At 43.6% G+C, this 24,788-nt stretch overlaps 1 protein-coding gene across 1 annotated transcript in view; it reads left to right on the top strand.

Moving 5' to 3' along the window:
- Positions 1-22,656, top strand: part of CREB5 (cAMP responsive element binding protein 5) — a 70,704-nt gene extending 48,048 nt beyond the window's left edge. The window contains exons 4-7 of the mRNA XM_008936607.1: positions 14,530-14,853; positions 20,017-20,244; positions 21,237-21,345; positions 22,493-22,656. Coding sequence (XP_008934855.1) covers positions 14,530-14,853; positions 20,017-20,244; positions 21,237-21,345; positions 22,493-22,656 — 825 coding nt within the window. The remainder of the gene's footprint in view (positions 1-14,529; positions 14,854-20,016; positions 20,245-21,236; positions 21,346-22,492) is intronic.
- Positions 22,657-24,788: the final 2,132 nt, after the last annotated feature.

Genomic DNA, 24,788 nt, shown 5'->3' with positions numbered 1-24,788 from the left:
CAGCAGGAAAGATTAAAGGGAGCAGGACTGTTCCCCCTTTCGTAAGCAAGTCAGCTCTTGGGCTGTGTTTCTGAGGGCTTCTATGATATTGAGGCAATCTCAGAGTTTCAGTTCACTGATCTATAAACCAAGTCTCTCACGACATTTAGTGGCATTTAGTTTATCTTTAAAGCAGCCCGAGGTGCAGCAGCATGGACCCATACAAAAAGACCACGCAATGTCCACAGTTGGGTCTGATGTTTACAGAATGCTTTGGTAAGAGTGAAGACTTGTTGTTTGCCCACAGCAGAGTGTGTCACTGATTGCCAGACCAGTTTCCTCATAGACCTGAATTAACCAACCAAGTGCTTGGAATATAAAAGATTTTAAGTAACATGAAATCATGCCCACTATTGGGGAAAGCTGATAAACCTTCCAGCAGAGCCAGACTTTGCAACCGCTGGCAGGTTTCCTTCTGCCTGCTCCTATAGGAAAATTACCACCACCACCACCTTCCTCACCTAAATTAGGTCTTTGCTAGATGGGTCTTTATCTGTCTTTGGTGTCTGCATGATGTTTGAGTGAGCAATATGATTACATGTGAGTTTATTGAAAACCCAGGCTGCTGCTGTACCAAATAAAATCAGCACAGGCCTGGAATTATATGGGGCAGCTTTGCATTTAAGTTTAATAGTTTAATTTCACATTATGCTGCCACACATACCAGGTTTTCCACAATGTCCCAGGAAATGCTTGTGTTTCTTCTTTTTCTGCTGTTGACAGTGCAATACCTGTAAACGCGAGGTTTCTTCTTTGGAGCTGTAGCTTATATTTATGATGGCAAGGAGTAAAACATATTGAAACTGTCATGGTTTCAATATTTATAGATTCTGAATGCATATTAAATTAGAAGCAAAGAAGCAGCAGAATTACATTTGTTTTGTAACACCGTACAGTTAAGGCCAGAACCGTTCCTGCCAATGCATCTGCAAATGTTTTAGCTCTTAGCTGAGAATCAGAACAACATTGCTAAACATGGGTGGATGGTATAGTACAGCCCAAGTATCACCCATTGAACAAAGAACCCCACAGAGGATCTGGCTAGAGTAATTAATGAATCCATTTGGAAAAGTCAGTGCCCTTCAATTAGCCTGAATGTAGCGGAGCAGATGGGATCCCATCCTCCAGGGAGAAAATTGAGAAAGATCCTAAGAAATACTGCATTGGACTGATTTATCTGAGTAATTATAAGCCTCATTTGCACAAAACTGTTCAATATGGCTGCAGTGAGAAAATTAAGAATTTATAAAATGTTGATATGTGGCCTAAACTATCAGTGGTAGTGGAATCATCTGTCAAGCGGGATCTTGATTCAGAATATTAAACTAATCATCAGCCGGGAGAGGCTGAAAGGCAAACTTGGGCATGAAGCTGAGGGGTGCAGGGGATGCATTTCTAGCAAACCTTTTGTTAAAGGCTCCTGTGAGCTCATCTGCAGTGGAAACATTTGCTGCCATCCCAGTTTGATATGGTTTCCTGCCTTGAAACATCCTGCAAGGTCTCAGAAAGTGAAAGAATGCTTCCACAGAAACCTAAAGGAAAGCAAAAACATTTTTTGTGTTAAAAATCCACATTTTTAAATCCACATTTTCTTTAAACATCCAGCGATGGAGGAATAAAATGAGAAGAGTAATGACAGCAGCATTTGAGATTGTGTGTGTCCAAGCCTTATCCCAAGGAGATCCCTCTGTCCTTGTCAGCAGTCTCATTTTTAAGTCAAAGTGTCACAGGACTTATTTCTATGAATGGAAAGCCACACAGTGTCTTTTAAGGGCTAAACTGGAAGCCAGTGCATCTATATTGTAACTGTGTTCATGTTTGATAGGGAAGGAAGATGGTTGGTCTATAGTACCAGTAAGAGAAAAATAAACACTGTTTATGACATCATTGAAGTTGCATAGAAATTATGGTGTGCAGGTTCTAGGGCTAAGGGATGTTTTTGGCTATAGGGAAACTGCACTCAAGCATCACGGAATTCCCATATGTTTTGTGGTTTTTAGAAACACCTCAGCTCAGATAGCTCCAAGCAGCATTTTGCACATTTTCTGAATTTGGAGCTTCAACTATCAGAAGCCTTGGACTTTTCAACAAATGGGAAAGAAACCCACTGGTCCTAGTTAGGCAGAGCAAAGAAGTAGGCCTCACCTCTCTTCCATCCCTCTGAAATTATTTCCCAGTTCAGGGAATTTCTCTGCCATTCCAAGGCTGGCCTTTTCCCCCCCTGTTCTGTTCCTCCCTCACAAATGTCCCCTTTCCAAAAATGACAAATGTTGGTGGATACCTGGGCAGCATCCTCCTTGCCCTTTCCTATCAGCTTGGTGCTGATACAGCTTGGTGCTGTGTTGATGTGTTGGTTTGAATATCATCCCCATTGAACTCAAAATTCAAAGTGTATTCATTGGTTTGAATGAATTAAAAAAATACGTTCTGGGCAGAAAGTCAAACATAACAAATACCTTTAGGGCACTGAACGGGTGGCAGCAAAGCTCTGCAGCTCCAGTTGTAAACCTGACTTGTGCATTCATTGATGTGCATCGTGTATGCTGTTAAATTTTGTGGGGTTTTTTTTTTTTTTTCCCTTTTCTTACCTCAGGAGGCCTGAGATAATGCGGTGCTGAGTGCACTGGCCAGAGTAGCCAGGGCAGGATATTCCCACTCCCTGTTATCCTCTCAGCCTGACAGCAGGCAGTCTGAGACTGGCATAGTTTGGCCTCTGACTGCACCTTCTCACCCTCTGCTGATAAATAAGCAGGCTAATTGAATTAATAAACAGATAGCTCTTTTTCCTGCCAGCTGGAGCACCATCAAAATGTGTGATAAATTATCTGTCAATGGTTTAACTGCAGGGGAAAAAAAAAAAAAAAAGAAAAAAATTAGCTGCCTCAACCTTTCCTCTCCAACTCTTCTTTCCTCTTTCTCCTTCACCCGCCCACTCAAACTCACAATTTGATTTCCCTCCATCTTCCTCACCCCTTGTCTTTTCTTCTTTGGCAGGTCTCCAAAGAAAAGCAGCCCTGAGAGAGAGTAACCCATTTGGCCAGGCTGCTAATGGGTTATTAAGGCTGTAGGCAGTGGTGGGATGCTGACATTCCTGCAGCTTGCTGGGAAAAAGGGACGGAGACTGTGGGAGCTCAGGGCATGTGTTTGGGGTGAGACTGCCCATGCCTCAGCTGCCAGCTCACAGCAAGCTCTTAATTGCCCTTTAATTGTGGGCTCTGGTGGCTGAGACACAAGGGGCAATGAGGAGGGTGACCGGACAGGAAGACACTGTTAAATATCTTCATCAATGACATCGTGGGATCGAGTGCACCCTCAGCAAGTTTGAAGATGACACAAAGTTGAGCGGGGAGGTTGACAGGCCTGAGGGATGGAATCCCATACAGAGAGACCTGGACAGGCTCAAAAAGTGGGCCCGTGTGAACCTTGTGAAGTTCAACAAGGCCAAATGCAAGCAAGGTCCCTTGGTAGGGGCAACCCTCAATATCAGTACAGGCTGGTGGGTGAAGGGATTGAGAGCAGCCCTTCAGAGGAGGACTCAGGGGTACTGGTGGATGAAAACCTGGGCATGAGCCAGCAATATGTGCTCACAGCCCAGAAAGCCAACATACCCTTGGCTGCATCAAAAGCAGCATGGCCACCAGGTCAAAGGAAAAGATTCTCCCCATCTTCTCCACTCTGGTGAGACCCCACCTGGAGTACTGTGTCCAGCTCTGGAGTTCTCAGCACAAGGAAGACACAGACCTGTTAGAGCAAGTCCAGAGGAAAACCACAAAAAAGATCAAAGGTCTGGAACACCTCTCTTGCAAAGCAAGGCTGAAAGAGTTGGGGTTGTTCAGCCTGGAGAAGAGAAGGCTCCAGGGAGACCTTATTTCATCTTTTCAGTACTTAAAGGGGGCCTATAAAAAAGATGGGGATGATTTTATTTAGCAGTGCCTGTTGCAACAGGACAAGGGATCATGATTTTAAACTAAGAGCAGGGAGATTTAGACTAGATACCTAGACTTGTAGGAAGAAGTTTTTTACAATGAGGATGTTGAAACACTGAAACAGGCTGCCCAGAGAGGTGGTAGAGGCCTCAACTCTGGAAACATTCAAGGTTAGGCTGGATGGGGCTCTGAGCAACCTGATGTAGATTCCCCTGCTCACTGCAAGGGGATTGGAATAGATGTCTTTTAAAGGTCCCTTTCAACCCAAACTATTTTATGATTCTGTGAGACAAGGCAACAAGAAGCTTTACACTGACTTGCTGGCATGCCAGCTGAAAGGGTGAACTTTATTATAACCCTTTGTCTTGAATGTCACAGAGGTGGGTAGTGCATGAGGCTTTTCTTTTTTTTTTGAAAGAGAAAGGTTTGGTGGTTTCCTTAATAGTCAGAATGTCCCTCCCATCACCTCTCAAAGTGCTGTTCACTTTTGGAAATAACACGTATCTATGCTGAGTCCCTCAACAGCCCTAACTAACAGGAGATTAGATTTTGCTGCTTCACACTCTAGGCAGGAGGTAAATAGTGGCATTACCTCTATTTCCAGCGTATTTATCTAAGTGCTTGTGTGCCTTGGCTGGCCTGGTTTCCCTCACCACATCTCCTTTATAAGCTTCCCAATGAGCAAGCTGGAAAAGCTTTTCAGTCCCTCTCTTTCTAAAGCAGCAAGAAATTGGGGGTGTTGTGGAGTCACCAAGGAGTCTGAGATGAGAATGAGATCACAGCATTATGATCTTGTCCAGAACATGACTTTTTTTTTGTGGTACATATGTCAAATGAATCAGACAACAGTGGTGTCAGGAAGATAGATAATGCTGTCAGCAAGGCTGGGAGAGGAGACAGGAAGATGTGTTATGCACCAAAACAAGACGGTATTTATGCCTTTCTCCCACCCTCAGCAGAAGTACACAAGAAATATTTTTTTTAAAAAAGGAAGGTAGGACAATAGCAGGAGAAGCCAGATCCCTAATGTACTTTTTGGAAGATTCCTCCGTGCTGTGAAGGACGGCGAGCGCGGATGGATAACCGGCGTGCAGGAATTGCATGACCCTGGCAGCTGCTTCTGGTACACAGGAAGGTGTCTGGGTCTAGCATTGCTTCGTCCTCCTGGGGGATACTCACCCAGCATGTGACCCATTCTGTCTCCTTCAGGGTGCCATGGGGACCCTCTGCCTGCCTGTCCCCAGGCAAGGCACTTCTGCCAGGAACTTGCCCTGAAGTGGTTATTTCTGCTGTCTTTCCCCTGGGCAGGATGGACAGGAAAGAACCCATGGTCAAGCAAGGCAGGATGCTCTGTACCTGTTACTCGGTGCTGCAAAGGAAATCCTGCAACTGTGGCTCTGCTCAGGCCTGTGACCCATACAGATTTGTTCTGTGTCCTGCGGTACATGCTGTAGGAAAGCCAAATCCTTCTGTTTAGAAACGGCAGGATGAGTCAATGGCTTACCAAGCAGGCAGCATCCTTCCCTTCCCTGGGGAAGGTTATTTTTTTGGTTTGCTCTGACATGTTGCTCTGAAAAGCAGTATTGCCAAAGAGGAAGCATACCATGTGCAAGCGAGCGAGCAGCTGATCTATTGCATTTGAGTAGGTCATTGCTTGTCAGCTGAGCCATGGCAAGTGTGTGGGCATGCATTCCTAGTCCCTTCAAACACAAGGTAAAGCCCATTAGTGTACATCACTAATAAAAAAGAACAGTTGGGAGTTTGGTTCTCTTTATCTCGTTTCATGCTGCAGCTACCCTGAAGTGTATAAACAAGCCTCGTGGCACTTACAGAGTAGCTAGCTGGTATCTGATAGAGGGTTGAGATGTTGATGTTCCTGGAGCTTTGGGTGGCTTTGAAATCCAATGCGTCTGACCCAAGATACTGCTGTTTAAAAGCAGCTGATATAGCCGAGGTGGTGAAAAACAAGGCAGCAACTTGAGCTGTGAACGAACAAGAGGGATGGCATTGCAGGTGAAGAACAAAGGGAGCATGGTGGAGGGCAGCAGTCTGAGGGATGAAGTCAGGGGAGAATATGGGAAAAGGTGGGAGAGAGACCTTGCATGAGAGCATAAAAGGACAGCACTTATCAACACTGATGCATCGACTGCTGAATATTTATAATATCTATGTAGGTAACTCTCAGCATAGATTATTTTATGGCAGTACAAACTGACACAAAATGAACCTGTTTACACCCTTTATGGTTTGTATCTATGTACTGCATGTTATATCTGAGTGCATGTATTTGAAAAGTCACTAGTCACTAGGTAAGCAGATAATTGAATGCTATCTGCTGAATTAAAATGTTACTCTCATTTTTTTTTGGTCAGGTGCTGGAATTCAGTTTTGAAAAAAATGTGAAATAATCCATAAGATTTTTCTCATTTTATATGTCCCTCTACAGTGCTTTAAATTCTAGTCGTTTCTTCAGAAAAAAAAGTAATCCATGAATGCTTTAAAAATGTTTTGGGAATCACTTAACTTTAGAAATGAAGGAGAAAAATAACTTCACCTGAAACTACATGGTAATGAGACAACGTCTAATTACCTGCATTGAATTCTCCAGTGGGGCCAATAGGCTAATGAATATCAATACTCTTTTCACAAAGAGCCCTGGGATCCATAATGGCTGTAAGTGGTCATGGCTTCGGTTTTACCTTTCACAGTCTGGTTGGTATAGTCTTGAAACAAAATCTACAGATCAGATCATATCCTCTACGTAGTCTGTCAGGGTGTGTGTGTACATGTGTGTGCGTGCCTGTGTGTGTGTGTGTGTGTGCCCTTGAGCACTGCACATCTGGGATGAAATCAAAGCACTTTTAAGTGCACATGTATCCCATTTCTGGCTTAGTAGTAGCCCTTTAAATATGCTGGGTTTAATCCAGGAAAAACGAGTATTCAAAAATCACACCAGTGAAGGAAAAAAAAAACACCCAAGTTTTATATACTTGGATGGCATTTTTCTTTGAATATGAATGACTTAATCGTAATTAGCCTTAGTGACTGAGGTGGGCAATGAAAGTTTAGAAATCTCCTGACAGCGAAGGACTTTGAACCTGCCTTTCTCATGTCCTCAGTGTGTATATTATGCTTATGAGAGGGAAAAGGAAAGCAAGCAGCACGCATCCTCGGCAAGAAACTGAAGTCACTCCTTAGGGGTCTCAATGCTTCAGAGCAGTATTGTGCAGAGAGAGATTTTTGCAGTGCCGATCCCATCTGATCTCTGAGTCCAGATTAAAATTCCCAAACCCACCGTTTTTCTTCCAGTGTTAAGAGTGCTCTGATTTGAGTATTTGCTCCGTATCTGGCTTATGTAGGAAATTGCCCAAACTTCCTCTGAAATTATATCCCACTTTTCTCATTTAATGTATTCATAAATGTCCATTGTGTCCTCAGACAAGATATACATATATAGACCAATGGAAGCATCGTACAAGCACTTCCCACTTGCATTGTACTAGGAGATGGGAACATGATTTTAGAAACCTAGTTACAGCATTTGCTTGTGGGAGTGAGGAAGATCTGAGCTCAAGCCCCTTTGCCAGAGGCTTTGCCGAAGCGTTTTATGTCCAGTGTGAAGAAAGAGTCTGTGGTGTCTCAGCTTGGGAATGCCTCTAATACAGGCATTGATCCGGAAGATTGGCAGTACAGACTCAGGTTTCCTCGAGCCCAAGTTTTCCCACTGCCTTGCAGGGTGCTACTCACACTGAGTGATTTTATTGCCACCTCCGTTTTCTGTTTCCCACAGGTGACAAATCTAGCATGCATAGGAATCTCTCGTAGATGAATCTGGCAGAGTAACTTACCAAACGTTTGTCTGTTTGGAGAAGCAGGACGGCAATTAGGCATGTGCCTGCCTACTGGTATCAGGCACAGGCAATTAATCCCCAAAGTCTTGGGCATTTTGCTGTCAGAAACCGATGCCTCTCTGGGGGTAGGTAGCAGCTAAGTAGCACCTTTTCGTTTGGACTCTGTCACACAGAGGAGAAATCAGGCAGAAGTTGGTTGTATTTTTTGGATCCTTCCATTGGTATTGTATGTTGAAGTTGCATGACACCATTTGCCAGTAATAAATCACTTTGCTGTCTGTTGTGTGATTACATAATTAAATATCCCTTGTCACGGATACACATGCAGGGATTGACTTAGACTTGGTGGGAATTAGGGGTTTGATTTTTTGAACTTTAAATTTCCTGACTCCTGTGCAAATCAAATCCAGTTACTTACACTGCATTGAGAAATGATTCATGCAAGGACTCATAAAGAGAGAGAAGCACAAACCATACTTTTAAGTGTATTTTCTGTCTTAATTATAATTTACTTGTTCATTAAAGACCTGTGTAGAATAGGAATGGAGAATTTAGTATTTTTCTATTTCCAGTCCTTAAAAATGTGGTGCACTGCATGAGAATAATGATGCCTGTCTCCTTTGCAAGGTGCTTTGAGAGAAACGGAAGGAAATTGCAGGGTGGAGATGGAATCTAAACTCACTTGTGTTTTCAGCTGTCCCTGGAGCTGTGGCCATTCTCAGTAAAATGTCGTCACCAGAAGATGGCAGTTCTGGCAGAGTACCTTTGAGCCAGCCTGTCTGCAAGCTGCATTGGATTACTTAAAACTTGCAGTCATCCGGAGAGGTGTCACTGGGACTGATGTCACTGGGCAGCGTGGCTGCTCGAAGCTCCTCCGTGCCCCAAGTTCAGGGACACTGAAGCAGCTCTTGCCGCTGAGCTGTCCTTGAGCAGCATGGTGTCTATTACTTTTATTGCTACTTTGATTGTTTGCAGTTCATTCTTGCTGCTTTCTGCTGAAGTTTAATTCAGTTTGTGTTTGGAAGGGCCAGCAAGAAAATTTGTTGTTTTTGTTAAGGGCTAAGCTGCACTGAAGGCTGGATGACGATACACGGTGTTTTTGTTAAAAAATCAGACTAAATAGGGAAGAAAGCACAAAGGAAGGGGAAAAAGTATAACTCAGATTGGCCAAACAGCCTGAGAATAATTAGAAGATTAGCAGTTTGGCACTGTTTACTGGCAAGTTGTGAATTAAATACATCCCCTTCTTTCTCTTTACATTAGTGTAATGCGTCACTTTGGTTCTGGATTTCCTGTCCTTCGCACACCTCTCACTCCTTCAGTCAATACACAGGACTGTATTTTACTGCACAAGCAGTGTAGGAGCAATCATTTAATGTGGCCTCAGAGACTTTCTATTTAGTGGTCTCTAAAATGTGCTCATAAGTATCTGCAGTCCACTTACAGGGTGGAGATGAAATGCCTCCAATTTGCTTTTGTGAATGTGAGTGGAACATTTCCAAAGAGTGGTTTCGGTTATTTACACTGTGAAATGCCTGTCAACAGCCAACTCTAAAAGACCTGAGTGACATTTATGCGTAAGTTCTATCATCACAGTCATAGTTCGAGGAAGGGATAAAAATCAGTGTGATGCTTTGGAATAGGCTGGGTGAAGTTCTGCTCGCAGCTTTAGCTGGCACTGGCTTCACTCGGTGTACTCATCTTGAGTGTGATGCTTAAAGGAGCGTGAGTAAAATAGAATATTTGACCACTGCAGATAACAATACAATATTAGTGCCACTGAAGTCGACGATATGGTTGCCATGAAGTTTGGCTAATCAAGATTTTTACCCTAAGGCTGCTACCTAATTGCAGATGTGTGGAGGAGATGCTTGATGTCTGTATTTTTTTTCTGATTTCCTAGTCCTCTCTAGTCTCTTCTGTCCCGTGTGGGGAACTTGCTACACCCCTGTATAGTAAGGACTAGAATCACAGTCACTAGGGCAAGAAAGTATCTTTGAGATCATATTCCGTCTGCCTACAGGAGTCTGATACAATCTTCTGGTTAGGATATACCAGGCACTAAACTGATACTACAGTTGGTCTTGTGTCCTCTCTAATTTAGCTGGATTTAGGCATGCAGACCAGAAAGGGAAGAGAGTTTATTTCTGAGCGCAGCAATGCATACTTACTCAGAACAATTCAATCCCGTTCAAAACCAGCCCTCTGTGTCTGTTTCAACCTAAACTTCATCCGGATGATAGAATAGCTTACAGTTTGATGCAAGCACAGACCACTTAGGTCATAACATTTGTAAAGTCTGAAGAGATTTTTGTCATTTCTCCACTGAGGAATAAATGAGACAAAATTGTAGTTTGTTGTCATATACATATTATGGCATATAACATGATATTTATAGCCGGAGGTATTATAAATATAACATGCTATAAACATTAGAAATATTTAGATACATGTGAAACTCCCAAAATTACTGGAGTTCTTAGCTGGGAGAAAAGCAAACTCCAAATGTACAGCTTTATTAATCTTTTTTTCTTCTTTTAACAAACAGGAAAAAAATGCTGTCTGTTTCTCACTAGCAATTTTGGAGAAGGAAAGGTGGGGCAAAACCCAGAGCAACCTTGAAATACATGTCATGATAGAGAAAGGTTAAAAAGCAGCAAGATTCTGAACTGCGGAAGTATTATAGAAGCTGATATTATTTTTCATTCATGATCTCAAATGCTTGTAGCCCATTTTTGGCAGACTTAGGGTTTGCCCAAAGATGTTCAGCCAATAAAGTATGATCTATGTTGACGAGAGGAAATATCAAGCAATTCACTGCACCATGATGTCAGGCTTTAAATGAAGGAAGCACTGTGGAAATTGTGTTTGAAATAACCCCCAATACTCCAGGTGAAATGATAATTTCTTTGAGATATTAACTTCATATCACATTCAGTGGGGTGGCTTCAGAGCACATATCAGGTAGGGGCATTACTATTTATTATTATTTATTCACTCAATCAGAGGCAAAGAAGGCTGTTCTTTGTGAAAGATTTCTCATGTTGTCTGTGTCACTGACAGTCATTAGTGGAAATGCCATGATCAGGTGGACATCATCTGTAACTGATGTTGGTTATATGCTACTTGGATAAAATAATTTAAAAAATCAGTAAAGGCCAAAAGCCAGGTGAGAAGATCCCCTGCATTTCCTTTGGGCTTGAAGTTGGTGGGGATGTTTTTGAAAATTGCACTATAAAAGGGAGAGAAGAGGGATCGTGACCTAAAAGCACTAACACTGAAGTTAGCAGAAATTTGGGGGTTTGGTGAGAGCAGATCTGAGTAGTGAGTCCTCTGTTTCAGCCCCAGTTTGCAACCTGCCAGGTACCCGCGGGCTCTGCTGAAGTCAGTCACAGTTCCTGAAAAACTGAACGGCCAGAGGATCGGGTCCTGGGTTATCGTCTCGTTGTAGAGGGGATTTGCTAACGTAGTCAGCCCAGTAAGTTCAGTTTTGATGCCATCGAATTTTATTTGACACTAAACTAAAACAGCTGTTTGCAATTAGCACTCATAAAAAGAACAATAACAAAAATGCAGCTTGCCCTTCCAGCTCCACACACACTCAGTGCAGAGTTCATCAAGTTCTGGTGATTTTCCCTCCCTGTGCTCTAACTAAAACATCCACAATGATTGATCTTGCTGAAGACCAAGCAACAAAAAAAACGTTTCTCATTCCCCAGACATTACCGATGTGCAGCAGTGGCTGGTTAGTGGGAGATAAAGGATCCCCTGGGTGCGTGTGTGGGCAGAGCTGCCGCAGAGCTGATCTAAGCAGGAGCTAAAGGGAGGTGAGGGCTGGGCCGTGGTCGCTGCTCTGCTGGGACAGGATGAGGTAGAGAGCTGGTTTCGTACCAGCACTGGGATCCAGGGCAGCTGGCCCACCCTCCCGTTGGGAACAGTGAACAACGAGCTTGTAAAGTACACAGACCACATGGGAATGACCCCTATTGACTGAAACCGGCTGCATGTCAGACTTCTCACTGTCTGTCTTATTTGCTATCTCAAGTGAATGGATGTGTTACAAGGGGCTATGGAAAGAAAAAAAAAAATTATTCTCCTTGAAGTTGCGCCACACTAATAAGGCACAGTTTTTACAGCTGAAATAAAAATATTATTCGCAGATTAAGTTTTTTCCTCCTTTTTTTTTGGCTTTGAAAGTCTGCAGTTTAGAATAAGACATGCTGTAGTTGCGTTTCGGAGGTCTTTGACAAATCTGGCATTGGTACATTTTTGCTAGGTATTCATCACATAAAGCTGCTGGCTAATGAGAGCTTGGTTATTTGGAATCTTGATTCAGAAAACAAAGTTGTAACAGCTTTTATTGGTGCTTTGGTTTAGATCTGCACAGTGGCTCAGCCCCATGAAAAATGTTGTAGTGAATTTTGAGGAAGAATGACATGCAGAATGACTTTACTTTTTTATCTGTTGTTTTCCATATATTTCCTAATACACTAGGAAAGTAACACTAGTTATTCTGAGCATTGTGAGGAGTGGCTTGCAATAACCACAGTAGCACTTGAATTTGAAACATGAAAGATGACACCTGCTCAAATCCTGCATTTTATACCCAGGATGGGTTACTGCTGTTGACATTAGACTGATCTCCCTTCTGACTTTAGAGGTAGGGAAGGAGGTATAGTTGCCATAGTTGCCTCTACCTCTCTGAAAAGATCACAGTTTGATAGGCTTTCTTAAGGAAACTTCTTAAAAAGTCATCAGCCTAGTTTTCCTTCACACAAACTGAGGCACTGATGGGTTTTTCAAATGTGTCTTTGTTTTGTTTTTTTTTTTTATTTTAAAGTCTTGTTCCGCCACTTGATGGTTAGTGCAATAAGCCACCAAATTTGGATTAATGGATCTGTTAGCATGTCGAAGATGAATGACCTTCATGAAGTCTGCAAAAACATGTGGGATACAAAAATTTGAGGATGACACTTTTAATTGACCCTCTAACTTCTTTTTGCCTTCCACCACATTCTTTTTTTTTCTCTTTATTTTTTTTTTTTCTCCTTAAGAATTTCTTTCTTCCTGTCCCTCAGGTGCACAAACGCAATATAGTAGTGGCTTTAAATACAAGAGCCCTTATCTCTGGCCTTGCAGAGGAGCTGCACAGGCAGATGTTATTTCCATATAAAGTGACTGAAATCCCCATCTATAGGTTCTGAGCATCCTGACGGTCACACTCTTTGCTTTAAAGCCAAACCCAAAATTCAGTTCAGTCTAGCCATTGCTCGTCCACTGGCAGATTTTAGCCACGTTGCCTTGTGGGATCTTCTGGCAGTCATCTGTGAACCACAGATATTGTTATGAGGAAGGGCACACCTCTCTTCCTCCTGTCACTGCTTTTTCTTGCTTACTGTCCTATAGGAGGCATTTCTTACTGCTGAGCTATTCATTATGTCCTATGGCTAGATAATGAATTATGAGATAGGTGATGGGTTATTCAGATTCTAGTCTGGCATCAAGTGACACCATGGATGTCCTTCCTTCCATTTTTGTCTTACTATTTATTTTCTGCTGACTAATTACTTGCATTTATGAGAGTAAGGTAAACTTACATTGTCTTCTTCAAAAATGCTAAGAGGTAAAAAGTTTTTGTGTGGTTGCCTGTAAAGAGTATTCTGTGTTGAGCAAGACACAGAACCATGGATGCGAAAGGGGTTTCTATGGGTCTGGAAGGATCCCTTCTCCTAGCTGACATCTGTCAGGCTCTACCTTTGGCACACTCTTCTAGGAAGCCAGTGATTTCAGGAGTCCCAGGGTAGGATGACACCAGTGAGGTGCCATCACTGCTTTGGAATGACCCTGTAATTCCATTGAAGGGGAACTCTTTTTTTCCTGTATTTCAGATGTAGCCTTAGTACACAAGGGCCCTAGCCTGCAGTCCAAAATGTGGAAGGCCTTTGGTGGTCTTCAGGTAAAAGCAAATGAAGCTCATTGATATTAATGAGAGTTTTGCCCTGCTCAGGACTCCAGGGCCCAATCCAGTGACAGTACAAAATATGAGGAGTACAAAACAGAGGAGTTAGCATAAGAGAACAGCACAGCAGATTTTTAAATTTTCCAGCAAAGAAAGAGGATCAGCTTGAGACCACCCCCATTATTTTCCTGTCTTTCTGATGAAAGAACAAGTTGTATGCTAGTATAACTCTAGAATATATTTGAGCCTGAATTTGAAAGAAATATAAATTAAGCATATTTATCAATGTGTCTTTTGAATAATAGCTGTAGCTATATATTAAAAGCAAGAGGGCAACTATGTTTCACCTTTATTTTAAACAGGCTTTCCTGCTTCAAAGTTGCAAAAATACAAGCTAGATAAAGATAAGGCTGCTGAACTGGCCAAAAAGGAAAGGATGAGAGCCAGTTATTTTTCTTCAACAGCACAGGAAGAAATGTGTAACTGTTAAGTTTCAGTTCAGGTGCTTATGTATTTACATATTTACAGTGGAAAACTCTTTACGTATTTACAGTTCAAAACTAGATTAGAGCCCAAGAATATGTTCTTTTTCAAACTTAAGTAAGATGCCTTTTACCAAGGGAACAGCAAGGAAAAATGTAAATAAACCTCAGTCCACGGGACCAGGCACAGTTTCTTCAACAGCAGACATCTTATTCTGATTGCTCAGCTCATCATGCCTGAATGTTGAATTTTCTGCCTTGTTCTGTTGCAGAGGCTGAAGGCAGCGCTGACTCACCATCCTGCCGCCATGTCGAACGGGAATATGAACACCATGGGCCACATGATGGAAATGATGAGCTCACGGCAGGACCAGACACCACACCACCATATGCACACACATCCTCATCAGCACCAGACGCTGCCGCCTCATCACTCCTATCCGCATCAGCACCAGCATCCGGCGCACCATCCTCATCCTCAGCCTCATCACCAGCAGAATCACCCTCACCACCACTCTCACTCACACCTGCACGCACACCCGGCACATCACCAGACCTCGCCGCACCCCCCGCTGCACTCGGGCGGACAAGCACAGGTAGACCTTCACACCGTGCTGCGGCGCCGAGTTTTGCTCTTAAGTGGGGTTGAAGCCTGATCCCTCTATTGTTTCTTCTTGCACGCAAGTCTTGTTAGGTACAAGCCCCTCAGGCTACTTGTAAATGTCTGCTGCTGGTGGTGGGGAAGCGCAAGCTTTATTCAGAAAATGGAGTGAAGCAACAACTTGTTTTGCTGCTTAATTTGCTAGACATTTGTATTCTCTTACTTTATAAGGAGCGCGAAGGTTTTTCACGGCTGTGAGCTCTGCAACTTGCCACATCGCCTTTTATGGATGAGGTTTATTATGGAGATTAGCATACTACATATATTGCTTAATTTGCTTGAACCTGAACTTCTCAGGCCGAGATTTAAAGAGCTGTATGTGTTCAACCTGCAGAAACACATGGCACAATCTCTGGTGGAGTAAAATAGTTGGGGAATGGGTGGGTGGAGGGGTGTAGTTCTAAGGTAGGATACACTGGCTTAGGGGAAAAGGAGAAAGGATCCAGACCCTGTAAAGGGCATAGCACCCCCATCTGCAGAGTATGAGAGAAAGCCAAGATTAGCTGAGAGTGCAATAGCTGGTGGATGTTGTGACAGAAGAAAAAGATTAAGCCAGTCCAAGGAAAGAGATTTAAACCAGGAAGGCAACTTTGAATTGGATTCAGATGATGAGAACTCAGTGAAGGTCTCCACTGAATGAAATGGAGGTCTCAATTTTTGGACCGGTTATATTTGCTTCAGCAATCTGGATGATTCAATATGTGAACTGAATGTTTCTTGAACTAATGAACTAGCAATCGTGAACTTTGACAAGTAATTTTTAAGAGGAATTCTCTTAATGTCTTAAGATGATAGGCTTGTGCATCAGGACTGCACAAGAAAAACAAAGCTCTGAGGGCCGTGACTGTAACATGTCAGGTCTGGGGAGCAAATCTGGGGAGGACAAGCGGGCAGTGTGTAGAGTGAGAACAAAGAGGAGAGCCAGCCATAAGAAGTTCAATCTGTGAAGTATTGTGTTGCTTGCAAATACCTTTCAGACAAGCTCTTAGAAAACATTAAAGAAAATGAGAGGATTTGGCTGACATCCCAGTGTCCCACAACATTAACTATTTACTAACATCTAGCTTTATTATTGCAGAGGCTGTAAGCACATGGGATTTCCCTAAAGCATTTGCTAATGTAAAATGAATTGTCAGCTTTAGAGAAACAGTCTAAATAAAAGCACAGCAGACTCCCCTGTGAGAAAATGTCCAGCACTTTCCTAAGTTTGGTTCAGGTTTTACTTTGAGAATTCAATTACTTTTCCATCTGTTAATGAGTTATTTTCCTTGGAGTTGTTTAAAAACTCCAATACAAAGACATTATCTCATAACAGAGAAATCAGAAGTAACCTGATGGCTGTCTTGGAGATCCTTGAGAAAGTAAGGATCAAGTTGTGCTTAGCAGGCTGAGGACTCCATGGATGAGATGGAGGAAGTCACTTAACCTCTGTGAGGCTTTCAAAACAAGGGTCATAGTACTGACACCTCACCAAGGGCTTGGGAGGTTAAACGTGTTAATGCAGGAGAAGTAGTCAGATACCACGGGATGGAGCACTGCTGCAAAAGATCTGTATTACCACTTTCAACAGATGAGAAGAAAAATGCTACCAGAGATAACAAACCTACCAATGTTAAGGATAAGATCAATAAGCCAGTGGTCTTCCTCTAGACCTGCTTGAGCAGGTCTGTGTCTTTCTTACTCTCATTCCAGTTAGGACAGCCTAGACTTCTTGTGCTTTGTATTCCCTGTTAGCTGTGCACCCCAAAAGACTCCCAGGTGGGCAAGAAGAGGTACGGGTAGGTGGGCTGATGGGTATCCACAAAGCTATGTGAGATTCCCCATGTGTCCCAACACCACACAGTCTCTGGAGCTGGATCTGTGCAGTCAGGCGAGCTTTGCCATGCACAGCATGTCGCTGGAGGTCTTCACCTGGTCCATAGGTGTATCACCAAGAGGATGGGAATGGAGAGTGATGGAGTACGAATTGTAGGGTCAGCAGCTTCCTCAGGCATCAGGGATCTTACTGCGGGTCTGCTCCCATGGTGTGAAGGCAATAGAGATTTCTGAAGAGATCCGTTACTGAGTAGAAAGGAAGGGTTTGCTGAGTAATATCTACATGGTTATTACTTTCTGAACTTATCCATTGTCACCATGGTAGTGGCCTCGTTGGGGGTCAGATTGTTCCAGCACATGTTAATTTTATGGTGCGTTTTACTAGTTATTAACCATCTTATTCTTCTAAGCCAGATTATTCCATTCCAAGCCACCTGCCAAATGACAGCATGGTCCACACTACTGTAAGCCTTGAGCTCCCATGCTGAGACTGTTGTTATATTCTACATCACACCCTTTTGTAATGGCAGAATTCATTTCATGCTTTCCAGCTACAACTTTGATACACAGGAGTCCAATGAATTATGCTTTCATAGAGTAAGTGAACGGCTGTTAGTTTTGTCATAAGTTGCAAAGAATGGGGAGAAATAATGGACCAAGAATAAAAGTAGAAACTGCCTTCTGATAGGTATCTGTCTGAGAAAGTGAGGTATTTTATCAAGTTGTAGATGAGCAAAGTAGGGCGTTGGATGTTGTTTCACTCTCTTAACTGTCCTGTGTTTGTCTTCATTATGGATACCTGATTAGGATCCTCTTAAAAGAAACATTAACCTCAGTTTTAATATACATTCATTTTCTTTCTGATGTCCCCAGGCAGGGTATCAAAGTCCTTCTAGAGAATGACGCTGAGACAGTTGCTAAGATGTAGCCCAACAGACTTCAGAGTTAAGAGCTATCTAGTAAAATTCATTTAATTATCCCACGTGACATTATTAGTGACATAATGGGAACCTTTATAATTAGTACCTACCAGAGATGGAAAGAAAATTTTGTTGTTCCGAAAAATGTGAACTAACTGAACAAAGACAGAATGGTGCACTCTGAAAACAAAATGACTCACTAGTTTTTCAGGAGAAAATGACCATATGATGGGGGGGGAAACAGACCTGTATTGTTACCTTCTCTCTGTGTTGCAGACCCCACTGAGAGATTAAGAAAAAAGAATTTTTAAAGCTGAATTAAGAAGGAGAGAAATGGGAAAGCTTTTGGTGTCTGGAAACATAGAGATCTCTGAAGTCTGGAAAGTTGGTGTGTGTGTGTGTGTGAGACAATGGAAGGCCTTTGATGACATTAAAAGGGATGTCTGAGGCTTCTGCACTCAGACGTATTGCTAAAGGGGTTGGTGTGCCCGGCCCCAGTGGATGGGTGCTGCTGGCATCCCTCAGCAGCGGTCTCCTGGCAGGAGCCTGGGGATAGTGGCAGGGATGGGAGCTGTGGCCAGTGGTCTGGTGTGGAGCTGGTCGGTGCTCTTGCGTGGTGCTGGTCAGTGGTCCTGCGTGGTGCTGGTCAGTGGTCCTGCGTGGTGCTGGTCAGCAGACCTGCGTGGTGCCGGTGGCTGCAGCCACTGCAGCTACCACAGCCCTGGGACTTCAGCCCCTGGTGTGGGCAGAGGGTTCGAGATTTTACCATCAAACATACCAAGTTGATACAAGCTGAAATTTTAAAAATCAGTCTGAAAGTGTGGGGTGGCGTATTTATTTTAAGAAGCTTATTTTTTTAAAACCATTTTCTGCTCCTGCGAGAGAGATTCCCTGACTGTGCAACATAAAGCTGGGAATAAATTTGGCATTATGCAAAATGCATTATCAGATCACAGAATAATTACACTTAAAATTGCCACTTTAATTGACACAAGCAGCTGGGGGAGGGAGCAAACTCTTCTTTGCAGTTTGTGGTGAGATTCTAGACAGAAAAGCGACCTCGCAAGACGATAGTATCATTTTAATTGAGACAGACAGAGGTGTTAGGCAAACACAGGTTAATTGCCACAATTGAAATTCAGGGCTCAGTCTGACAAAGCGCTGAGTACGTCCACTCCCTGGAGTCAAAAGGAAGCACCTTGGAGGTTTGGACATTTGCCAGAACAAGAGGGTTAATTTTGAATCAACAATTCAGGTTTCCAGACTGTTCCAGACTGTGCTGGAGCTGCGGCAGCAATGAGAGCAGCGACTCCAGCTGGGCAGTGGGGCCCGTGGGTCGGCGTCCCAAGCCCTGAACACAAGTTCAGAGCTCCGTGGCCTGGGTGCCATGGCAAGGCAGGAAAGCTGTCCAGCTGTCAGCTGGCTATTCCCAGGCAGCTGAATGTTAAGTCTGATGCTGGTTCCCAACAGGCACATGGGCATCTGTTGTATACACCCCGGGGTGGGAACACAGACTGCGTGGGGCTGCCCCCGCCACACGCCTTTTCTGCAGTGGCATGGGCCAGTTACTCTCAGGAGTAGGATCAATACTCTGCTGCACTTAAAGCATAAATACATATTTTTCCATAGGTTTGTAGCACTGGGGCTGGTAGTGTTGCATCTGTACTGTCAAAGCCAGGCTGCTGAATAAAAAGGAGTATAGAATCCATGGAGGTCAAATGGAAATGCCTCCCTGATGTCATTCTCCAGGCAGTGCAGGGATACCAAAATGGAAGTTTGAGATCAGGTACCCAAGTCCTTTCATTTGCCCCCAGCTGAGGAGCATCGAGGTCTGCTGGCCTTGCACAATCCCAGCCTGCATCTTCTCAGGTGCAAAGAGTGTTGCAGCTCCTGTCTCGAGAGGTGGTAAAGCATTAGACAGAGATTGGGGAGCCTGTGAAATAGAAACGTCCTAAAATTTTGGAGGCAATTGGAAAAAAAAAAGGGAGACAGAAATAAGGCCACTACAGTCCTCTGCTTTGACTAACACAGTTGCTGAGAGAAACTTGACATTTCAGGTTTGAAATAGGTGGTGGCAGAGAAAGTACCTAAGTGAATGTTTTTAATAACTAACTGTAAGGGGAGAAATATTTTCCTTACTAATATTATGAGGATTTTTTTCAAAAAAATCTCCCCTTGGACCATGGTAAGGATTTGCCAGCAGCTAATTTCAGTGGCATCTGGCACAGCCTTTCCACTTGTGCCTGTTGCAGACCTCGCCGAGGGCAGGACAAGCGTGTGAGATTTCCTTCCTGTTTCAGCATCATGCCCCTCTGGAGCCTTCCCCCCTCACCACCCAGTGCCAAAACTCTTCTTGCCCCCAGGTTTCACCGGCGGCCCAGCAGATGCAGCCCACGCAGACGATACAGGCGCCGCAGCCGACCGGAGGTCGCCGGAGGAGGGTGGTGGACGAGGACCCGGATGAGAGGAGGCGGAAATTTCTGGAAAGGAACCGAGCCGCCGCCACACGCTGCAGACAGAAGAGGAAGGTCTGGGTGATGTCACTGGAAAAGAAAGCAGAAGAGCTCACCCAGACAAACATGCAGCTTCAGGTGTGAGCCACTGTCTGCGCCCCCGAGGACACAGAGGGGCTCTTTGTGCTCAGAGGGGCTGGCAGGGCTGCAGGGCCCTTGCCGCCCCCAGGACAGCTCCTGGTGCGAGCACAGGCATAATCAAAGTCGATTAATCAAGATGGGTGTGCTTCAGTTAAAGAAGTCATTACAGTTTAAGCAGGATAAGCCAGGAAAAAGCTGTCTTGGGATTTAGAAGCCTTTGCTAGTTGGAGTTGTATTTATTTGGTTTTCTTGTCACTGCTTTTTGTGGGGATTTTTCTTGGAAGTGCCATTAACTCGGCTGTAGAAGACTTCTTCAGAGCAGGGCATGTAACTGAACCCTCATTCAAAGCCAGTGAGATAGGAGCGTAAATAGATCGGTCTACCAGTAAGGAAAATGAAATGGACAGATGAAAATACCCTGAATAAGATATTAAAAGCCTTTCTTACCGTGCTTCTTATGGTGGGCACAGTACTTCTGCCCCATCCACAGGTGTGCATATGTGATGACAAGAGCAGAAGGACCATTTGTGTAATGGCACTGCCCCAAAACATGCTCCCCCAAAACAGAGATGTGAGCAGCACCCGGGCACTGGCTGTAGCAGAGCTGCAGGTGACGTGCTGTAGGTGATAGCAGCCCTGCCACCATGGCCTTGAGCATGGTAAGCTACTGTTTGTCCCTGCAGGCTGCCCCCCCGAGTCCTGATACAGAGAGACAGAGAATTTCCCAAGTGAATTAAAGCATTGCCTCAGTTATCTCTGGTGCTGTGAAGTTAATCCATTTGTTAGTTTATGTCACCAAATTTGGAAGACAAATTGCCTTCAGAAGAAGTCCTAAGATCACGTCACGGACAAATGTTAAGATAAACCCAGCACATAAGCACCAAGTGCCATTTATGCTCAGTTCTTCCAAAGCTGTGGATCAACTTGGGTTTAAACTTTGCAGAAGAGCCTGGTGTAAGCTTCAACCAAACCCTCTCTTTCTTTTCCAGAATGAGGTTTCCATGCTGAAAAATGAGGTAGCACAGCTGAAACAATTATTGTTAACACATAAAGACTGTCCGATAACAGCTATGCAGAAAGAATCACAAGGATATCTAAGTAAGTAGCTGGTATGTTTGCGCTGTCTCCACACTCCTCACAGAAAAGCAAAGTTTCCAGTTCTTCCCTCCAGAACCCCTTCTTGGTCAGATTATCACTTGAACCTGTCTTCTCAAACATCATCCGAGCCATCCAATCTCCTGCCCTTATTTATCCAGCCCTGCTCAAAATCCAAAAAGCCCTGGTTTGCATCCCACACAGCAGAGCTAGCCTTCCCCACCCCTCCCTTCCACAAGGAGATGCACACGGATGGATGCTCGCTCCCCTGTGGAGGATCCTGCTTGAACTCACAGCTCCAAACCTGCGAGAGTCCTCCTGGGCACAGCGCTGCCAGCACCTTAAAATAGCTCTCACAAGGGAAGTTAAAAAGGAAAACATTACAGTCCCCTCCAGCGAAAACGGTACTGTGCTCTGTGGCGCAGAATAGGCGTGGCACAGGTTTTCAAGGTTTGTTAACTCTTTTCTAACTCTTTTTTTTTTTTTTTAAATCTCATCTAACTGAGACGTTGTATTGATTCTGTCTAGTTGGTGCATTTTACAAATATGGTAATTTAGGAACAAATTTTTTGCTTGGCTCTAGAACAGCTCGGAAAATCCTCAGGGTTAATATTTGCCTGATTGCAGCATTTTCTTAAAATAGAGCCCGTTTCTGTCTTGTCTGCATCAGTATGCATCTGGCTCTTTAACAGTACTCAGAGAAAAAAATACATAATTGAGTTATATGGCTATCAACTGCTGCTTGAATTAGATTTTCTGTGCTTCAGTGCACTACACTCTGATTTTTTATTTTGATGCTGGAGTGAATAAAGCATTTAAGTAATCCCGTGATTTTATAGACCTTAAAATATCGGACTTTTTATCTCAACACTGGTTTCATAGTCATTAATGTCTTGGACGTTTTTCAGGGTCCCAACTCCTGATATCAGAGAAGCTGTCTTAGAAAAAAAACCACAAAAACTGCAAAAGATCAGAACACAGTGTTGAGTAGCTGTGTATTTTGAAATCCTGAGGCTTGTGCATGCCTTAGGTTATTAGTATTGCTGCTGTAGTAGTACATCCCTTTTCCAGGAGTCTCACCCAGCCTGGGCTGGTTACTTGGATGGAAAAATGAATGCATGTTGTCTCTGTGCCCTCACCCCCTTCCCAGGTCCTGAGAGCAGTCCTCCCGCAAGCCCGGTCCCAGCTTGCTCCCAGCAGCAAGTCATCCAGCACAACACCATCACGACCTCCTCCTCTGTCAGCGACGTCGTGGGAAGCTCCACTCTCACTCAACTCACCAGTCACAGAACAGACATCAACCCCATCCTTTAAAAGTGGTTGATCACAAACTGCTAGGGGAGTGTGGTAGCATATCAAAGCGTCCTCTGTGCGAAGGACATTTGCAACCGTAACTCAAGTCTGGAAGATTCCTCAGTTCTTGAAAGACTCTGGCTTTCGTTTTTATAGTTATTAAAATGTCTTTTATACTTAGTTACATAAAAGGGAGTTATGCAATTAATATGCTTTCAGCTTGAGAAATGCTTTGGTGCTTTCTCTAGTTTTTTTGGTACCAGTTACTTGTTTATAAACCTGTTTCTGTACATAGTCATGTTTCCTTCTCACCAGTCTAGCCTGAAGCCTCAGAAATATGGAGTTGTGTTAAACTGCAGCTTGTTAGCCAACGTGAGGCATGAAGAGTATAAAACAGAGTCATACGTAGGTAACTAGGAGTAATTAGGCTATAAATATAGAGAGAGGGCATCTGCTGACAGCATAATAAAAAATGAGTTAGCGTTGTGCTATCAGCAGACCCCATCTTGCATTGAGAGCCTCTTTCAGATCGGTTATATAGGATGTGGCTATCATGACAAAATCAAGCCCAAATAACATGCTCTTTTGTCCAGCCTTCCCCCTTCTCCTCTCTCCGCTGCCCTGGATTTTTTCTCCTCCACTTAATCTTACACCTTCCTTTTCCCTCCCCAAACCCTTTTCAGCCCCCAGCTTTATTTTCCTGCTTTTTTTCATTCCAAGGCTTTCTCACTTCCCTCTCTTTTTTCTCAAAGAACGGTGATGAACAAGCAAAAACTTCAAGCCCACCTAAGAACTGTCGGCACGGCTGCTGCTTTCACGAGCTTTTCACCCACAGCTGGGCTGCGACAAGCGTTTGGCTTTTAAAAAGTAGGAATACTCCTGATTTAGTGTTTTTAATAAACAGCAAAAGGCAAAAGCAGTGCAGCCCCAGGTGAAGCAGGATTGAGAGCCAGCTGTGTTGATGCTAGCAGCCCTGTAAGCTTCTGTGGCGTGGTACAGGCATAGCGAGCAACACCTGAGAATCACAGCAATTCTTGTGAACTGCCAGTCATTAAGGTAGAAAAATCCATGTAGTATATAATAATTCAGAAAAGTTCTGTTCCCTACCCTGGTTGCATTGTTCTAGCAACGAAAGCTAACAGCCTCAGGTTTCACGGGCTATAAATGAGAAATAAATCAGCCTAACGGTCCTGACCAGTTGGAAAAATGCCGTTTTTAATACCCAGGGAAAGATCTGTTCTCTACAGGCATTCCTTTAAGCGTCCACAGAACAATCCTGAGCTGGCAGAGAGCAGTGTAGCTTCACTGACTTTAATGGCACTTAATGCCTGTTTACTACAAGTAAGGAATTGCCTCATTAGGACACTAAATAATTTTTTGAAGCCACGCAGCCGCTAAAAAGCGCTGCAAGAATGGCAAAGCCCACTGCACTCTGGATAAAATTCAGTCCTGCAAAGAAGGTCTGGAATAGAGCCTTCTGCCACAATTAAGGTTTTTGTTTGGACTCTGGGCCTGCTCCTCAGCACGACTGATTTGCATCCCCAAGTGGTGCCGGTGATTGATGGGAAAATCAGACAGAGATGATGCCAGTTCATTACACTGTCTTGCTGTATATTGGGGCCTGATTTTGCTCTCAAATCTGTCAGCAGCAAAATCTCCTGCTGCTTACCCAGGGACGGGACTCCAAGCTGGTGATAAATGCCCAAACATTTTGAGCTGCACCTTTAACGGCAAAAGCTAATTCATGGTATTGCTGGCAAATCCCCTAGCCCTGAACACGCTTTGTTCTGAAGCAAAGTTCTCCTCCTCAAGGACTGTGTCTTTGGTTTTTAGAGGAGTCTTGGGTTTTAAAAGGGTGGCTCTTCCCTGGGTGAGAAGGAGAGTGAAGCAACTGAAGCATGAGGCATTGTAAGGAGCAGGGCCTGCCTGGAAGGGAAAGCAAAATTCTGAGGATCATTCATTTCTGAATTAGTTCTTATCACGGTAACTAACATTTGATCAGTATTCTTTTCTTTAACAGCTCGCTTTCCATTTATGCAAATGCATTTAAAAGAAGAAGATTTTTAATGTACAGTGTAAATCTTGACTTGATTATATAGTCTAAGAACCAAAAAAGTTACGAAAAAAATACAAATATAAAGGATTTTCTATTA

Source organism: Merops nubicus, unplaced genomic scaffold (assembly GCF_000691845.1).
Source record: "Merops nubicus isolate BGI_N331 unplaced genomic scaffold, ASM69184v1 scaffold17463, whole genome shotgun sequence".
Classification (NCBI taxonomy): Eukaryota; Metazoa; Chordata; class Aves; order Coraciiformes; family Meropidae; genus Merops; species Merops nubicus.
The sequence above is the reverse complement of the archived record's forward strand: the minus strand, read 5'-3'. Positions and strand labels throughout refer to the sequence as shown.